An 11,814-nucleotide genomic window follows, 5' to 3' on the forward strand; every position below is an offset into this window, starting at 1 on the left:
CGTGTGCTGTGTCCCCCCTGTGCTGTGTCCCCCCTGTGCTGTGTGCCCCCGTGTGCTGTGTGCCCCCCTGTGTGCTGTGTCCCCGCGTGCAGTGCCCCCCGTGTGCTGTGTCCCCCCGTGTGCTGTGTCCCCGCGTGCAGTGCCCCCCGTGTGCTGTGTGCCCCCGTGTGCTGTGTGCCCCCCTGTGTGCTGTGTCCCCGCGTGCAGTGCCCCCCGTGTGCTGTGTCCCCCCGTGTGCTGTGTCCCCGCGTGCAGTGCCCCCCGTGTGCTGTGTGCCCCCCGTGTGCTGTGTGCCCCCCGTGTGCTGTGTCCCCCGTGTGCTGTGTGCCCCCCGTGTGCTGTGCCCCCCGTGTGCTGTGCCCCCCGTGTGCTGTGCCCCCCGTGTGCTGTGTGCCCCCGTGTGCTGTGTGCCCCCGTGTGCTGTGCCCCCCCGTGTGCTGTGTGCCCCCCGTGTGCTGTGCCCCCCGCGTGCAGTGTCCCCCGTGTGCTGTGTGCCCCCCGTGTGCTGTGTCCCCCCTGTGCTGTGTCCCCCCATGTGCTCTGTGCCCCCCGTGTGCTGTGTCCCCCTGTGTGCCCCCCGTGTGCTGTGTCCCCGTGTGCAGTGCCCCCCGTGTGCTGTGTGCCCCCCTGTGTGCCCCCGTGTGCTGTGTGTCCCCGTGTGCTGTGTGCCCCCCTGTGTGTCCCCGTGTGCTGTGTGCCCCCGTGTGCTGTGTGTCCCCGTGTGCTGTGTGTCCCCGTGTACTGTGTCCCCCCGTGTGCTGTGTGCCCCCCGTGTGCTGTGTCCCCCCGTGTGCTGTGTCCCCCCGTGTGCTGTGTCCCCATGTGTGCCCCCCGTGTGCTGTGTGTCCCCCGTGTACTGTGTCCCCCCGTGTGCTGTGTGTCCCCGTGTGCTGTGTGTCCCCGTGTGCTGTGTGTCCCCGTGTGCTGTGCCCCCCGTGTGCTGTGCCCCCCGTGTGCTGTGTGTCCCCGTGTACTGTGTCCCCCCGTGTGCTGTGTCCCCCCGTGTGCTGTGTGTCCCCGTGTGCTGTGCCCCCCATGTGCTGTGCCCCCCGTGTGCTGTGTCCCCCCGTGTGTTGTGCCCCCCGCGTGCAGTGTCCCCCGTGTGCTGTGTGCCCCCCGTGTGCTGTGTCCCCCCATGTGCTCTGTGCCCCCCGTGTGCTGTGTCCCCCTGTGTGCCCCCATGTGCTGTGTCCCCGTGTGCAGTGCCCCCCGTGTGCTGTGTGCCCCCGCGTGCTGTGTGCCCCCCTGTGTGCCCCCGTGTGCTGTGTGCCCCCCTGTGTGCCCCCGTGTGCTGTGTGTCCCCGTGTGCTGTGTGCCCCCCTGTGTGTCCCCGTGTGCTGTGTCCCCCCGTGTGCTGTGTGCCCCCCGTGTGCTGTGTGCCCCCCGTGTGCTGTGCCCCCCATGTGCTGTGCCCCCCGTGTGCTGTGTGCCCCCCGTGTGCTGTGTGCCCCCGTGTGCTGTGTGCCCCCCGTGTGCTGTGTGCCCCCCGTGTGCTGTGTGCCCCCCGTGTGCTGTGCCCCCCATGTGCTGTGCCCCCCATGTGCTGTGCCCCCCGTGTGCTGTGTGCCCCCCGTGTGCTGTGTGCCCCCGTGTGCTGTGTGCCCCCCGTGTGCTGTGCCCCCCATGTGCTGTGCCCCCCATGTGCTGTGCCCCCCGTGTGCTGTGTGCCCCCCGTGTGCTGTGCCCCCCGTGTGCTGTGTGCCCCCCGTGTGCTGTGTCCCCCCATGTGCTGTGTCCCCCCGTGTGCTGTGTCCCCCGTGTGCTGTGTCCCCCCGTGTGCTGTGTGTCCCCCCGTGTGCTGTGTCCCCCCCGTGTGCTGTGTGCCCCCCGTGTGCTGTGTGCCCCCCGTGTGCTGTGCCCCCCATGTGCTGTGCCCCCCGTGTGCTGTGTCCCCCTGTGTGCTGTGCCCCCCGTGTGCTGTGTCCCCCCGTGTGCTGTGTGCCCCCGTGTGCTGTGTGCCCCCCGTGTGCTGTGTCCCCCCGTGTGCTGTGTCCCCCCGTGTGCTGTGTCCCCCGTGTGCTGTGTCCCCCCGTGTGCTGTGTGTCCCCCCGTGTGCTGTGTCCCCCCCGTGTGCTGTGTGCCCCCCGTGTGCTGTGTGCCCCCCGTGTGCTGTGCCCCCCATGTGCTGTGCCCCCCGTGTGCTGTGTCCCCCGTGTGCTGTGTCCCCCCGTGTGCTGTGTGTCCCCCCGTGTGCTGTGTCCCCCCCGTGTGCTGTGTGTCCCCGTGTGCTGTGCCCCCCGTGTGCTGTGTCCCCCCGTGTGCTGTGTGTCCCCCCGTGTGCTGTGTCCCCCCCGTGTTCTGTGTCCCCCCCGTGTGCTGTGTCCCCCCGTGTGCTGTGTCCCCCCGTGTGCTGTGTGCCCCCCGTGTGCTGTGTCCCCCCGTGTGCTGTGTCCCCCGCGTGCTGTGTCCCCTCCGTGTGCTGTGTGTCCCCGTGTGCTGTGTGTCCCCGTGTGCTGTGCCCCCCTGTGTGCCCCCGTGTGCTGTGTGCCCCCACGAGTCCTGCTCTGTGACAGAGCACCTGGGGCGCTGTGAGGCTGTGTTCTTGTTCTTTATCGGTTAAGGGATTACACGTGTGTCCTTATCCCCTCGCTGCCCTCTACCCGCCGTGGGGCTGTGTTTTATTGTCCTGCCTGCCACCCGCCGTGGCGTCAGGTCGAGCAGAGGGCAGCGTACAGGGCAGCAGGGGCGTCCTTGCAGGCATCAGTGTCCCTGTGTGTCAGGTGGGGGTGGCGGGCCTGCGTGTGGAGTTAGGTGGGCAGTGCGGCCTGACTATCTAAGGACCGCCATCATGGCCGGGTGGGGGGGCGCGGGGGGCGCACGGCAGGAAAGAGGCGCGGGCTTCTCCCAGAACCCCACACTGGTCTTCTGGGCCCCAGAGGCCAGCATCGCTCCAGCTGTCACCTGAGAGTGGGCGTGTCCAGCAGGTGCAGCCCCACCACCAAAATGGGGGGTGATCAGTTTCAGGAAACACCCTCAGCACGCGAGGGGCCCGTCAGGAGCTGCCAGTAGGAGTGGCAATGCCCCCTGTGCCCTCGCTGCCCCTGGGCATGCGCCTCCCGCGTGGGCAGCAGTGGGGACACCATGTCAGGCCCGGCCCCAGAACCTCTCAAGCCGTCTTCCTGTGGCCGTGGCCGTGGCCTGTGACCTGCGCCCTCCCTCCAGTTCCTTGGCTGGAGGCTCAGGATCCAGGAGAGGGCCCAGGGCCGTGGGCGGCGAAGGCCGATGGGAAGGGGCTGGTGGAATGACAGGTCGGGGATGGGCCTCCTGGTTAAGCCGCTGAGGTTTGGGGGCTTGTTAACAACCGGGCTGTCCGAGTGCACCCTGTTTTCCACATGAGGTCTTGGGGGGGGGGGCCCAGCGGGAGGGGCCGGAGCTGTCCTCAGTCTGACCTGAGCCTCATCTGGTGGAGCAGTTGCCCGCCGGGCACCCAGATGTCGGTGGGGACGCGGCGTTGGGAGGACAGGAGTGAATGGCTTTAACCAGCTGAAGAGGTTGCGCTGCTGGGAGGAGGGTAGGATGTGTCACGCACGGTGGCGACCTCTGGGGGCAGCTGGTGCGCTGAATGGAGCGGCCTCCCCTCCGCACAGGGAGGTTGAGGCTCTGCCTCCGTTCCCATGGGGGGGGTGGCGGGGGGGGGGCGCTTCGCGTGGGACCCCCTTGCTGGCCAGGCCCTCGGGCTCTGTGTGGGGGTCTGCGCGCCTCTGCCGTGGGGGTACGCCAGCGTGCTCCCCCCAACCATGGCACGGGCTGGGAGAGATGGGTTAGCACACCCACTGTGGGGGGGTGAAGGGCAGACATTTTTATCTTCGGATTTTCCGTTTTTGAGGATGATTCTAATGATTTTTAGGGATGTTATAAAATAGTCTAAAAGGACAGTAAACTACCTAAATGGCAGCCGCGCCCTGGCCAGGGTGGCTCAGTTGATTGGTGGCGGTTCAGTTTCCGGTCAGGGCACATCCCCAGGTTGGGGGTTCGATCCCCAGCTGGGGTGCGTGTGGGAGGCAACCCATCAATGTTTCTCTCTCACATTGACATTTCTCTCCCTCTCTCCTTTCCTCTAAGATCAATAAAAAACAAACAAACAATGTCAGATGCATTTAAGAACGCCCCGTGCTCATGGTAACATCCATAACGGCCAGAAGGCCCGCCCACGGTGACTGGGCAGGTGAAGGGGGTCTGTGCTCACCCGAGTGTTACTCAGCCACGAAAAGGGAGGAACTAACTACCTGCTACCACACGAGCGAGCCCGAAACACGGTGCTGGGCCAGAAGCCAGACACAGGCCACAGTGTGTGCTTCTGTGCACGCGGAACACTGCACGCACAGAACAGGCGAGTCCAGAGACAGCGGAGCTGAGGTGGGCGGGGAGGGAGGGGGGTGGCGGCTGAGGGATGCGGGTCTCTTCTGGGGCAATGAGAAGGTTCTACAACTAGAGACAGAGGGTTGGACAACAGTGTGAATGTACCACGTGCCACTGACTTGCTCACTTTAAAATGGCTCATTGGCCCGGCCGGCGTGGCTCAGCGGTTGAGCGTTGACCTATGAACCAGGAGGTCAGGGTTCGATTCCCGGTCAGGGACATGCCTGGGTTGTGGGTCTCGATCCCCAGTGGGGGGCGTGCAGGAGGCAGCCGGTCCATGATTCTCCCTCATCATTGATGCTTCTCTCTCCCTCTCCCTTCCTCTCTGAAATCAATAAAAATGCACATTTTAAAAATGGTTAATTGTATGTTATGTGACTTTCACCGCAATAAACAAAAGGGTTTGGCATCTGGGGAGGTCTTTTCGGAGAAGCGCCGCGTCCCTGGCGGTCACGGGGAGGAGACGCTCTGCGGCTGAGCGGAAAGACGCTCGGCCGTCTCTCCAGGGGCTGCTGTTCGAGGCCCAGCTGGGAGCCCACAGGTCCCTCTCCCTGGATCCGAGGGCCAGGCCATCCTCAGAGGCCGTCAGCTCCGCCTCCTGGTGGTAGATGGGACACTGTGTCCTGGGGTCACTACCGTGGTGGCCCCGGCGTGAGGTGTGGGGTGGGTGATGGGTGGCAGGGACTGTGGGGCCAGGGCTGGCTCTGGGTTGAGCTCCGGTGGGCGGGTTCGAGGCCCACTACACCCACTCAGCTGTGCCCTGGCCGGCGGCCGGGAAGGCCCCACCCCCAGCTTGGTTCCCCGTGGGCCTGAGTCACCTGCGGGCCGGCAGAGTAACTCCTCTGAGTGGACTTCCCGGGAAAAGCTCCAGCCCTCGGGAGAAAGTGTTCCTGGAGCCCGAGTCAGCCAGCAGCAGGCCGACAGCCCGGGGGAGACGCAGGCCCCCCGCACATGAGGGAGCCGAGGGAGAGTCAGGACGGGAGGCGCCGGGGTCACCAGCCCTTGAACGCAAGAGCGGGCCCTCCGAGGTGAGGCAGCGTCACCGGGTTTATTGGCTTATTTATTTATTTAGCATTTTTCTAAACATATTTTTATTGTTTTCAGAGAGGTAGAGGGAAAGAGAGAAACATCAATAATGAGAGAGAATCATTGATCGGCTGCCTCCTGCACACCCCCCACTGGAGATGGAGCCCACAACCCGGGCATGTGCCCTGGACCGGAATCGAACCTGGGACCCTTCAGTCTGCAGGCCAACGTTCTTTCTACCGAGCCAAACGGGCTAGGGCTTTATTTAGCATTTTAATAATAATTTTATTTACCCCATATATCCGAAGTATATTTTGATGTGGAAATACAATCAATAAATCCAAATTAATACATATAAGTTGATTCTATTCACATGAACTAATTTGGATTTATTGATTATACTTCTATTGATTACATATCATATCTATAATAATAAAAGTGTAACATGCTAATTAGATCAGACGTCCTTCTGGACGTCCTTCCTTCCAGACAAAGCCACACTGGGCGGGGGGTGGGGCCAAGGCCCTTGCATGAATTTTGTGCGTGGGGCCTCTAGTACATACATAAAATGAAATCAGTCACTGAATTTAAAGGCTAAGAATGAAAACCTGCCCTAGAACAGCTGAAGGGTGGCAGTTACCCCCTGAGCTCTGGACCTCACCCCCTTTGCCTGTTCAGTATTGTCCCCTGTGTCCCATACTGGTCTCTCCAGTCTTCTAGATCATTCCCTAGAGGTGAAACCTGCTGTGACCTCTGGTCTCTAAAACAGTACCAGCCCGGCCGGTGTGGCTCAGTGGTTGAGCACCAACCTATGAACCAGGAGGCCCCAGGGTGATTCCGGTCAGGGCACAGGCCTGGGCTTGCAGGCTTCATCCCCAGTGTGGGGTGTGCAGGAGGCAGCCGATCAGTGATTCTCTCTCATCACTGATGTTTCTCTCTCTCCCTCTCCCTTCCTCTCTGAGATCGGTAAAAAAATTTGTTTTAAACAGAGAGAAGGGGGTCCTGAGACCTGAGACGTGGCTGCTGAGGCGTGAAGTGCGGGACCCAGAAACGCTGCCAGCAGCCGGCAGATGGTGGGCCCCAAAGAGCTCACGCCTTGACCCCCAGAGCCTGGGAGTAGCAGGGGTCACATGCAGGTTGCACATGGAGCCAAGGCCACCAGGCGGCTGCCTTGTGAGATGGCCCTGGATTAGCGGGGGGGGGGGGGGCAGTGTGACCATAGGGGCCTCCGTGGAGGGGGGGCAGCAGTGGAGGGGGGGCCGAAGATGGCCAGAGGGAGCTGGGACTGGACAGACGTGCACCGTTGGGCTTCCAAGAGGAGCGCGGCCTCTAGATGCCAGGAGAGGCGGGGACACAGGTCTCCCCGAGACCCTCCAGAGGGAGCGGTCCTGTGACCCCTGGTTCTAGCCCAGGGCTGGGCAAACTTTCTGACTCGAGGGCCACAATGGGTTCTTAAACTGGACCGGAGGGCCGGAACAAAAGCATGGATGGAGTGTTTGTGTGAACTAATATAAATTCAAAGTAGACATCATTACATAAGAGGGTACGGTCTTTTTTTTTTTTTAGTTTGATTCATTTCAAACGGGCCGCATCCGGCCCGCGGGCCGTAGTTTGCCCACGGCTGTTTTAGCCGCTGACCCTGTGCTGGGGCTCTGTCCTCAGAGCGCTACAGTAATACCTCCTGCTGTTTAACCACCGAGTTGGGAGTGAATTGTTACAGGGAGCCATTGCCGCCTCCTGGGGACAGTGCCCACAGCCAGGGCATTCACGAATCTGCTTGGCAGCGGGGCTGCGTGCCCGTGGGCTCGCCGAGGGGCGCCGGCTGCAGAAGTCACTCCACGGGCAGCGCACAGGATGTGACAAATCAAAGCCCGGCTCAAAATATCACACACGCGTGACATCCTTTTTATAGCGTTAAAAACAACCCGAAATACATCGAGACTCCGTGTGGCAGCAGCCACGCTGTGCTCAAGGGCCGCGTGAGTCAGGATGCGGGAGCCGGGAGCTGTGGGGAGAAGGCATGGGCTGGGGTGATGGGCTCCCGGGCTGTGTGATTGGGGGGCCCCAGGGTGGTTCCCCTCGGGGCCTGCAAAGGAGCACGGTGGACTTCGTGGCAATAAGACGCCTGTGGTGGTGAGAAGGACGGAGCCAAGGTCCTTCGGGGGGAGCTTGGCGGCTCCGCTTCCTTCCAGGGCCCCTGGTTTTGCCTGGAGCTGCAAACTCCAGGGCCAATGCCACGCCACGCAGGCGGCTGTCTCATTCCAGCGCTGTCATCACCCCCAGAGGAGGCCCCGTACCTGTGCCCCCCCCCCGCTGAGGAGCAGCTTTTAAGGATTAGATGTGGCTTATGATGACTCATCGCTCTCCGTGTATTTAAGGAGGACGAAGGTCAGCAGGGTGGTGGGGTGCACCGGCCGCCCCTGACCCCACGGCGCCATCCCGTAGCTGTGTGACCTTGGCCGGTGTCTTGGCCTCTCTGTGCCCGGTTTCCTGCCCTCCAGATGAGACGGGCAGGGGCATTGCACACAGGGCCGTGGGGAGGAGAGGGGACGGTGCTGCTGGGCAGGCCGGAGCCTGACCCCCCGCAGGTGCCGAGCATGAGGACTCTGATGGGACGAACCCCAGACACGCCGTCCCCATCTGACAGCCTGCAGGGCCAGCTTTTCTCCCCCAGAGAGCTGAGGTCTCCGGTGGGCAGCCTGGCTCCACACCCCCGCCTCCGGCCCCTGAATATGCTGGGTCCGGTGCACAGCGCACTCGCCTCGAGACAGGCGCCATCGGGGCGGACCTGGCCACACCACCCTCAGAAGCAGGCGCTTTCTCCCTGGCCGGTGTGGCTCAGTGGATAGAGCATCTGCCTGAGGACTGAAGGGTCCCAGGTTTGATTCTGGGCATGTGCCTCGGTGAGGCTCCATCCTGGACCTGGTCGGGGCCCCTGTGGGGAGTAACCAGGGGATGTGTCTCACATCGATGTGTCTCTCTGTTTCTCACCCTCCCACTCTCTCTAAAAATCAATGGGAAAAAAGGATTAACAAAGAAAGAAACAGGAGTCCTCTGAGACATGTCAATCTATTAGATGTTTATAAAAATAAAAGAAGCAGGCGCTTTCTGTGCGGCTGCCGCTCCCAGCGGAGGGCCCGGGGCTCGGCACGCGGGTGGCTTGTGGCGTGAGGCCCGCAGGTCCCCGCGCGCCTGAGTGCACCACTCACGGCCTGGTGTCCGGCCCTGCCCGCGGGGTCAGGAGGGGAGGCCCGCCTGGCGAGACGTGGCTGGAGCGTGCCCGGCAGCAGCCGTCCAGCACGGGGAGCCTCCACGGTGGTCTCTGCCGTCCACTCTTCCCGGGCCCAGGCGGTCGGAGCCGCCGGCGGGGGCAGCTGGGGTGTCCCAGCCCCTCCTCCTGGTCAGCGCCTGCCCCGGGCAGACCTCCCCTGGTGCTGGCGGGCCCCCCAGCTGGAGAGGCGGCCTCTGACCACCGGGTCCAGAGGGAAGGGTGCGGGCGGACGGCTGGGGACCACGCTTTCGTGGCCCCGTCTGAAGGTGGTCCCTCACGGCTGCCTGGAATGAGGGGGTGGCCGGGCCCTGTTTTCCTGCAACAAGGAAAACAACAAAAATGAGTGTTTTTCTGGCTGTACTAGTCATTCCTCAGAAAGTCATACCTACTCCTCGCAGAGTAAGCTCAGACTTCAGGCCGCCGGGAAGGCCCCGCCCGTCCGGGAGAGCTGTGTGGACTTGGTGAATCTCAGAGGAGGACTCTGGCCTGGTCTGCAGTGTCTCTTAGGGACGGAACCTTCTAGATCCTCAGGGGCCTGCTGAGCTTCCCTCAGGAACGCCAGGCGGTCGCTGAGTGTCGATGTGGGCACGTGTCGCACCAGACGATGCAGTCAAGGCATTCTGACAAGAGATGGTGCGTGTGACGCTGAGTGCAGCCGTGGTGTTGGGTGCCCCGACCGCTCGGGGTGTCAGGACGCCCGCGGTGCCGCTAAGGGAAAGGTGACCACGGCCGCCGGCCCCTTCCTGGGAGGAGTGACCAACTGGCAGCAGATTCTCCTTCCAACTGGGTCTTTGGTTTCAGTAAAACGGACGGAGGCCTGAGCCGCACGGCCTGGCCTCAGAGCTGGTTCTGATCCTGTGGTTTCTCACTGTGATCTGGGCCCAGAGCGGGCCCCTGGCGCCGCCCCTCCCGCAATCCGTGTTCTGTGATGGGCACCGGGCACGGCCAGTGCTGCTAAGCGTTCTTTCATTCTTGATAAACTGAGCGATAGCCACAGTGGAGGAGGACGGGCGAGGGTGCCAGCTGTGGTCCCGCCTCTGTCCCACCCTGGGCAGCCCGGAGGCCGGAGGGGTCCTTCAGTCCCGGGCGCTGTGGCTCCCTTGGGGCCCCTCCAGGTGTCCACAGTCCCCACCGCATCCCCAGCCGACCTGGAAGTTCAAGAGTGAACCCTGGGTGGGGGGTCAGAGGGCGAGTTTCTGTTCCTTAGTTCAGGCTGACGACTCCCTGCCCCCCAGATGCTGCCCTAAAACCAAGAGGAGGTGCCAGGATGGGAAAAGGGCCGTAATGGAGGACGGGGGAGGGGCTGGCCTCTGGGGGGCGGGGCGGGGAGCCAGGGCTAAGGGCACCATTCGGAGCAGCAGCCAGCGCCTCTCCTCCCAGCCCCCGCCCAGACTACACACGCGTGCACTCACATTCTTTCACACACATGCAGGGGCACTCACATATGCACACACCAATGCAACACACCCGCATGAACCCACACGTGTGCACACACATTCACACAAACACACTCGTGCGCATGTGTGTGTGCGCGTGTGCACACACAGGCACACCCATATGCATAGCCACACGTGCACGCATGTGATGACACGGTGCTCCCCTGCAGTCCCACCTGCACACGTGCTAGTGTCAGCTGTGTGAGCTGAGGGGCTGAGCGCTCAGCCCGCTGAGGCCAGCACCGCCGGGGTCCGCTGGGTGCGCGTGATGGGCAGCGGGCACCCACCCCTCCAGCCTCCCTGGCCCGCATGCCACTGCCTCCCAGGCTGCGGTTTGCACAGCAGGTGCCGTCACCGGGGGGCGGGGGGTGTTTGGGTGCGAGGTCTGGGTGTGTGCTGAGGGTGGGAGCTGAGTGCATCTCCGTCAGGTGTGGGCGTGGCCACACCAGCTGAGAGCCACGGCCTCCTGGGGGCATCACTCCCGGTGCCCGCGGTGAGGAAGCTGGTGGTGTGGCCTGGACGGACCCCAGGGCTGTGGTGACTGGGGTCCACTCCTAAGCTGGGTGTCAGGACACCATTGGCCAGGAGAACCCTGACCCCACGCTCCCCGGGCCCTTGTGTGGGGCGTCCCTCCCCAGGGAAGGAGGGACCTGCCGTTTAGTTGCCTGCGGGGACGCTGCTCTCGGCCTCCAGGAAGCAGCCGGCCCCGTCGCCCTAAAGCCTGGAGACGCTTGTGCAGGAGCCGGCGGGGAGCGCACTGCTAGCCGCCTGGGAACAGGCCGCCCCAGGTGCCCGCACACCTCCGTCTGGCTCACGCCTGGGTGCCTGTCTCCCCAGAGGTCGGACCCGCAGCTGCTGGCCCAGTTCTACTATGCGGATGAGGAGCTGAACCAGGTGGCGGCCGAGCTGGACAGCCTGGACGGGCGGAAGGACCCCCAGCGGTGCACCCTGCTCGTCAGCCAGTTCCGCTCCTGCCAGGTGAGTGCAGGCCTGTCCTGGGCGTGGGCCTGTCCCGGGTGGGGGCCTGTCCCGGGTGTGGGCCTGTCCCGGGTGGGGTCTGTCCCGGGTGTGGGCCTGTCCCGGGTGGGGCCTGTCCCGGGTGGGGCCTGTCCCGGGTGTGGGCCTGTCCCGGGTGGGGCCTGTCCCGGGTGTGGGCCTGTCCCGGGTGGGGCCTGTCCCGGGTGTGGGCCTGTCCCGGGTGTGGCCTGTCCCGGGTGTGGGCCTGTCCCGGGTGGGGCCTGTCCCGGGTGTGGGCCTGTCCCGGGTGGGGCCTGTCCCGGGTGTGGGCCTGTCCCGGGTGTGGCCTGTCCCGGGTGTAGGCCTGTCCCGGGTGGGGCCTGTCCCGGGTGTGGGCCTGTCCCGGGCGTGGGCCTGTCCTGGGCACTAAGGCCTGTTCCTGTTTCAGGACAACGTGTTAAACATCATTGACCAGATCATGGACGCCTGCATCCCCCAGGACCGCGCCCCCCGGGACTTCTGCGTCAAGTTCCCCGAGGAGATCCGGCACGACAGCCTGGCGGGCCAGCTGTGGTTCGGCGCTGAGGTAATGGCCCCGCCGGTCCCGGCACGGCCTTGGCGTGTCCAGCCGTTTCTCCGCGAGCCCCGGGGCATGGCCCCGACTGGCGCCGGTGCTCCTGTGCGCTGGGGGAGGGGACAGGTGTCCCCCGCCCGGGCCCCATTGGCCCTCCCCTCCGCCTGCCTCGGGGTGAGTCCCAGTGAGAG

The 11,814-nt window shown here is 64.2% G+C and overlaps 1 protein-coding gene across 4 annotated transcripts in view; it reads left to right on the plus strand.

Annotated features, from left to right (window-relative positions):
* The window catches only part of ZFYVE28 (zinc finger FYVE-type containing 28), a 37,861-nt gene that overhangs the window by 4,279 nt on the left and 21,768 nt on the right, over positions 1 to 11,814 (plus strand). For all 4 annotated transcript variants that reach the window (XR_013996066.1, XM_081092508.1, XM_081092509.1 and 1 more), the window contains exons 2-3: positions 10,930 to 11,070; positions 11,498 to 11,635. Coding sequence is in view for 3 of the 4 variants with exons in the window: in XM_081092508.1 (XP_080948634.1) it covers positions 10,930 to 11,070; positions 11,498 to 11,635 (279 nt within the window). In the remaining variant the exon portion in view is untranslated. The remainder of the gene's footprint in view (positions 1 to 10,929; positions 11,071 to 11,497; positions 11,636 to 11,814) is intronic.

Source organism: Myotis nattereri (genome assembly GCF_964212035.1).
Source record: "Myotis nattereri genome assembly, chromosome: 1".
Classification (NCBI taxonomy): domain Eukaryota; kingdom Metazoa; phylum Chordata; class Mammalia; order Chiroptera; family Vespertilionidae; genus Myotis; species Myotis nattereri.